The following is a 5,940-nucleotide window of genomic DNA, read 5'->3' as shown; positions in this document are numbered from 1 at the left end:
CACAATTTAAAGTCCCGAGCCGGCAGGGGTTTTTGGAAGTGCTCTTCAGGAGGAGGGGGATGAGGGGGAAGAGGAGGAGGAGGAAGAGCAGTCTCCACCAGCGAGACAGCGCCCCAGTCGGTTTACTGTGACCGACCGTGAAGCGCACATCCTCCAGCGAGCCAAACGGATTGTCCTTGAAGCTGCGTCAGTGTGCACCGCCTGGCCGGGATGTCAGATCCCCCGCTTCCGTACAAACCCCCCCCCCCCCGCCCTTCTTTCTCTACTTTGAAAAAAAAGAAAAAAAAAGAAATACGGAGTGCACGCATAAAACGCATAGATTTATATATGTCATTACATTTTAAAAAGTGCATTATAGGTTATTAGTGAAATTTGCAGAAGCCCTCGCAGCTCATTTGATGCACTGACAAATAATTTAAAATAAAATACAACCCGTAAAATACAATGCATTAACCCTTTTTTTTTTGGAATCAAATGCAGCCTATTTCAATTTAATAAAATAATAATTCATTATATGTTTTATTTTGGAAGTCGTAGCCGGAAGTGGTGATTCACCTCACTCACGGACGTTTGACAGCAGTTGTCCGGGAGCGTTGAGCGCACACGTCGCTCTCTCCACTACATCGCACCACTGCGGTAGGAGCGCGGAAGGCAGCAGCGGACGGGGACCCTGCAGGCGCACTTCACTTGCTCCTGCACGAAGGAAAAAGCAAACAAACATCCAGGTGGCGAGTGTATCTCTTTGCCGACTTTATCACAGAGGAGGACTTTACCTGTCAGGACATATAACAACGCCTCTTAGGGCAAATCCTACAGCCCAGAGAGAGCGCAGGAGGGAGAACTTTTGGCTATTGCTCCGCGATTTTTAACCGCCGTCTCCGTAACCTTGGGAGTCAGACCTGTTCATCGTGAGAGAGGATGGGACCGCTACTCCTTTCCATCGCCCTGTGTTTGAGCGCCGCTGTCCCGCAGCGTGTGAAAGGTGAGTGGAAAAGTGACTGGCTGTCATTATCGCTGTCAAAACATTTCTAACACGACCAGCCCTTTAGCGTGGGAGTGCCACAAACTGATCAATCCAGCATCTTTCGCCTACACGTTTAAAGTGACCAAGTCAATTGATTTTTTTTTTTAAACGGGGGAGCCCACATGAATAGCAGAGCAAAATTTAATGTGCGTCTATGAGAGCCTGTGTTGTTTGCGGAAAAAGCCTGTCAGCACGGTTTGGCAATAGAAAAACTACGGCTTAATCAGTGCACGGCTGGTTCACTTGTGTTTAAAGGCCACTTGTTTGAGTGAAAGAAACAGATCATTCCTGTTTTTTATTTTTTTTTATCCGTGCGTAATTTCTCTGTGATAAGGGGCCAAATCAGTCTGTGCATCGGGCGCGCACATTTAAGGTAGAAATGTGCACTTCTCCAGTGTTTTGTGCGCCCTCACAGTGATAATCTTCTCCTCTGTGATGCTTACACAGGATACAAAGAAGCCGTGCGTCCAGATCGATTAAGACAGAAAGGACGTCACTTTCCCTTCTTTAACAAACTGGATTAGGAATAAAAGATAAATGGAAAGATTTCAGGCATGTGGGCTTCAGACAGACCTAGATGCTATCACTTAGAGGAGATATGTTAGAGAGCCGCCTGTATTGGTTGCATCGCGGTACCATTATTGACTAGGATGTTACAGGGAGAAGGTCAATTGTGCATTGCAACTCTAATGTAGTCTTACCAAAAAAGACTGCCTCATGTAGCCAGGAGATTGTTGAAAGCGTATACATTCACCTGACCCACTGGATCTGCGTTCAAATTATTTCACACCCTCCTCTTTCTCCTCTTTTTCCTCTGCCCTTCCAGTTTTCTGGTGATGGGAATATTTAAGCTTTTGCCTGCTGTATTTTTTCCCCCCATGAACAGTGCAGAGCAGTATGGGATTTGTGTAAGGAAAGCAATATAGCCCTTATGGAAGTGGGTCACGTCATCCTCCCTGTCTGTATTCATTTAGCAACATGCTTGCCTCAGGAGTCACACATGTCAGACAGCCCTCTGTCTTTACACCAGGAGAGTGCCTTAAGCAGACTTTCTAAGGCTACTTACGCCTCGCAGTGTCAACTCAGAGTCAGCCGTTACAAGATGTAATACTCCCTGGTAGACTGGCATAATGAATGCAGAGAAGAAGCAGGGAGCCGTGGTGCCTGTGGGTCGACTTGTTTCAAGGCTCAGTGAGTTAAAAATACACCCTGAACTTGTCCCTCAATTAATCATATCCCAGTTAAATTTGTTGTATTGTAAAGGGATTTTTGTCCATCTGTTACAGCTGTAACCTCATCCTCAGTGAGGACCTGGTTTTAGGAACAGATGGAGGTGCATAGAGGGTGTTAACAATATCTGATCTGTGAGTGAGCATCCTTAGAGCTACAGTGGTCACCCTGGTAGCTATTTTAGCAACGTAACTGCTCTGGGATGTTTTTTCCTTTTTCCAAAGAGTCCCAGAGTCAGCCTGAAAAAGGGGCTCATAGCTCCAACAGCATTCAAACTCCCGACCACAAAGAAAGCGATAGAAGGATTGCCTTGTGATGATTAGAAATCTTTTTGTAACTGTACAAAAGGCACATTATTCTTAATGTTTCCCCGTTGCTCAAAGGTAGCAGGTGTCTTCAGGGACAGCAGCTAACAAACACTCTATTGAGGATGTCACAGGGTCCCTCTGTCCACTGAAACAAATTGATGGGGTAGAGGCATTCGCCTTCAGGTAAAACAGTCTGCATTGTTCCAAGTCAGTGTGCGATACATCACTTCCTCTGGTTGGTTACTGGTGCTGACTCTCACACATTGTTTGGAATTCTGCCTGTCTGCCTGGACAAAAGCACATGACCGCACCATTGGACCCCTCTGTGTGGAAATGTAAGATGCTATTGTCCTTGTTTAGAGAGTCAGTCCTAATGAATTTTATGCATCTTAATTTTAGTCTCAGACTTGTTGTAATGGCTGCGCAATTAGAGCCTTTTAGGCAAATGGAAAGCCATCTGGAGAGGCGACGTGATTTTCTGCTATTGAATCATGATGAGTGTTAATATTGTTGATCACTGTTCATTTCACTCAAAGATTTTACTCATCCAACACAGTTGAAGAATTGTCATTTCTGGAGTGATTTCAGGTTTAGATCGGTTCGATCAGTTGCTCATCATGCTCACAGACTGTGGATTCGTCGGTTTAACACTTCAGGCAAAGACTGACAGAAGGCTACTTTCTTGCTTGCAGCATCTGGTGCATTTGGATAAACAATCGACCTGGATGGAAATGAGAGGGATGGAAATGTTGGCTGGATGTAACTTAACACTGCTTGGGATATCATGGGACCGTGGAACGCAGTGCAGACTAATTCACTTACATGTTCCTACAGTATATGCACAGTGGGCTATAATTGTCATGAGTTATTGATCACTGCAGATATATGATCACACATCTGTAAACAAATGACTGCAGCAGTACAGTATTGGCTAGAGCTGTAGCAATTAGGTGATTCATTGATAAGTCAAATGACAGAAAATGACACAGCTAAACTTTGATCATCAATTTATCGTTGTTTGTCAGTTTTTAAAGTAAAAATTCCAAACATTTGCTGGTTAAAGAATCTAATATGTGATGATTTGCTGCTTTTCTTTGTCATAACTGTTGGTCAAAGAAAACAAGCCATTTGAATTTATCACCTTAAGCTTTGGGAAGTTGTAGCCCGCACTTCTCTGTTTTCATTTTAAAGAAAAAACAATGAATTGAGAAAATAATTGTCAGATTAATCAATAACTGAACTTATCATTAGTTGCAGCCCTTGTATTGACCTTTTCTGCAAAGGTTTAAAAATCCCTTTATACCCATTGAGACACTATATATGACTAATTCAATTGATGAATTGTTCCTGGTTCACTGTAATGAAGTTATTCCAAGTCACCTGGTATCAACTATGCTGAATAGATAAAAGCTAGAGCTTGTTTTTGCAAAGAGTTTGGGGATATTAATGGGAGATGTTAAATGAATGCAGATGATAGCAATCTATTTAAAAGCTCATTACATTCAAGGGCCACTGAAGGTTATAGTTGATGTACAGGTGACTTTTAATAACAATGACTTGCAACCTTCACTCTGGTTTTAAATGGCATAGTCTTCAATCAGTCGAGAGAGGTCAGACCTCTGTCAGAACAGCAGCCATGATATCCAAAGGAATCAAAGCAACTCATTGGACGACAACCCACACATAAGGAAATGAAAAATGGTATATCAGAACATAGGAATCAATCTTTCTACAAAAGCCTTCCCCCACTGCTGTAGTGACATTGGCTGCTGTTTTTATTTTTCTCATGTTTGTGGAACTTGATTGGGCTATTTATTGTCAGTGCAGATGTTCTTTAATCCCATTAATAATTGAAGGAGAGTTCATTTGTCTATGATGCTGACAAGTTAATGGATACAGTGCTATTTGTCTTCGCTGTTGTCTGGCCTCTGTTGTCCTGCCTACATTTCATGCTTGACTTATTGGGAGGGCACTAGAGGGACGGTTATGGAGGTTGCAAGGACACACACTGAGCAAGTACTTACCAAAGAACTTGAATATGGCCCTGAGATAAAATAAGTTGTTTGAGCCAACACACACTAATAAGCTTTCACATAGAGACAAAATGATTGTGTCACTGTTATTTTATGTCTTTGTATCCAATTTTCTCCCTTGTAATTGAGTGATCACCTGACTGGTCATAAGTGTCTCGCTCAACCAAAATATTGCTGTTGTGATGTACTATGCTTTAGCTCCAGTCGTAGATATTAAAGCTGACTTGAGGCTTATCAACTCTACATTCGTACATCAGAGAGGGAAAAGAAGCTGTGTTTAAGCACTTCACACGGATAAAAGACTAACACAAAGACTGATCAGCAGGAAAAAATAGCCACTTTTCACAATTTTTTTCCCCCTAATCTTTAAATCGATGTCTGATGTTTCTCTTCACAAAACTTTTTCCCAGACATGTTAAAGGTCTAACGTTTACTAAAAGCAGCATGTAACATTATGACAGCTGGCTTAAGCAGCGATCTTCTTAGCATTCTATTAATGCCAGTGTCAAAATTCAGGCCGCGACTGTGTCAGGAAGAGAAAAAAAAGCGGAAAGAGTGCTCTGAAACAGTAAAAAGATTATATGAATGTTTCGTTTGTAGTGTCATTTCATATTGAGTATACTTCACTTTTTCCAGCTAAGAACATGCAGCAGCCCCCTTTCATAGTTTGAGCATTCATAAGACCACATACTGGTTTTAAGTAATCCCACTCGGTCACGATTAATGACTCAACTTCTGGAGGCACGGAGAGGCCCACAGTGCAGGCCCTGAGTGTGTGTGCAGCACAAAAACAGATAATGAAGTTTTATGATATCGTGTTTAAAGTACATGTACTGTAATATACAATATTTTAGGGGGGTTTTCACTGCACAATGGACAGTGACATTTGGCAGAACGCGATGTGTCATAATGATTTGTTCTTCTACTTTAGTTAACATTACGAGATAGGTCAACTGTAACGCCGGTGTCTATGGCAAAATGAACACAATTCATAATAAGTCCTCAAACAAATACAGAACGTATGTAAGAAATAAGAATCAGGGATGTGATTTTTCCGGACTATCACAGAATTCCAGATTTCGGACCTGTGCAAACCTGTATCATAGAAGACTGGAATATTTGTCCTCGTGGACTTCTGCGCTGTCTGAGTGCCCCTTCTAGTTCATTTCCAGGCTCCACTTATGAGTGTCCAGTAAGGGTGTAACGATTCACCAAATCCACGGTTTGGTTCAGACCTCGATTTTTGAGCCATGGTTCGGTTCATACCGCGGTTTTCCCCGTTTCCCCATTTTGCAGAGAAACAGAGAGAGAGAGATGTTATCTGATATTACATTAAGCGGATACG

At 42.3% G+C, this 5,940-nt stretch overlaps 1 protein-coding gene across 3 annotated transcripts in view; it reads left to right on the top strand.

Moving 5' to 3' along the window:
- The first annotated feature begins 603 nt into the window (after positions 1-603).
- Positions 604-5,940, top strand: part of edil3a (EGF-like repeats and discoidin I-like domains 3a) — a 104,727-nt gene continuing 99,390 nt past the window's right edge. For 2 of the 3 annotated variants that reach the window (XM_035658851.1, XM_035658850.1), the window contains exon 1: positions 604-982. In XM_035658851.1, coding sequence (XP_035514744.1) covers positions 919-982 — 64 coding nt within the window. In that variant the 5' untranslated portion in view covers positions 604-918. The remainder of the gene's footprint in view (positions 983-5,940) is intronic. The other variant, XM_035658848.1, reaches the window with a different exon arrangement.

Source organism: Morone saxatilis, unplaced genomic scaffold, assembly GCF_004916995.1.
Source record: "Morone saxatilis isolate NCDOM2014 unplaced genomic scaffold, NCSU_SB_2.0 Contig16, whole genome shotgun sequence".
Taxonomy (NCBI): Eukaryota; Metazoa; Chordata; class Actinopteri; family Moronidae; genus Morone; species Morone saxatilis.
This window is presented reverse-complemented; position numbering and strand designations above follow the sequence as displayed.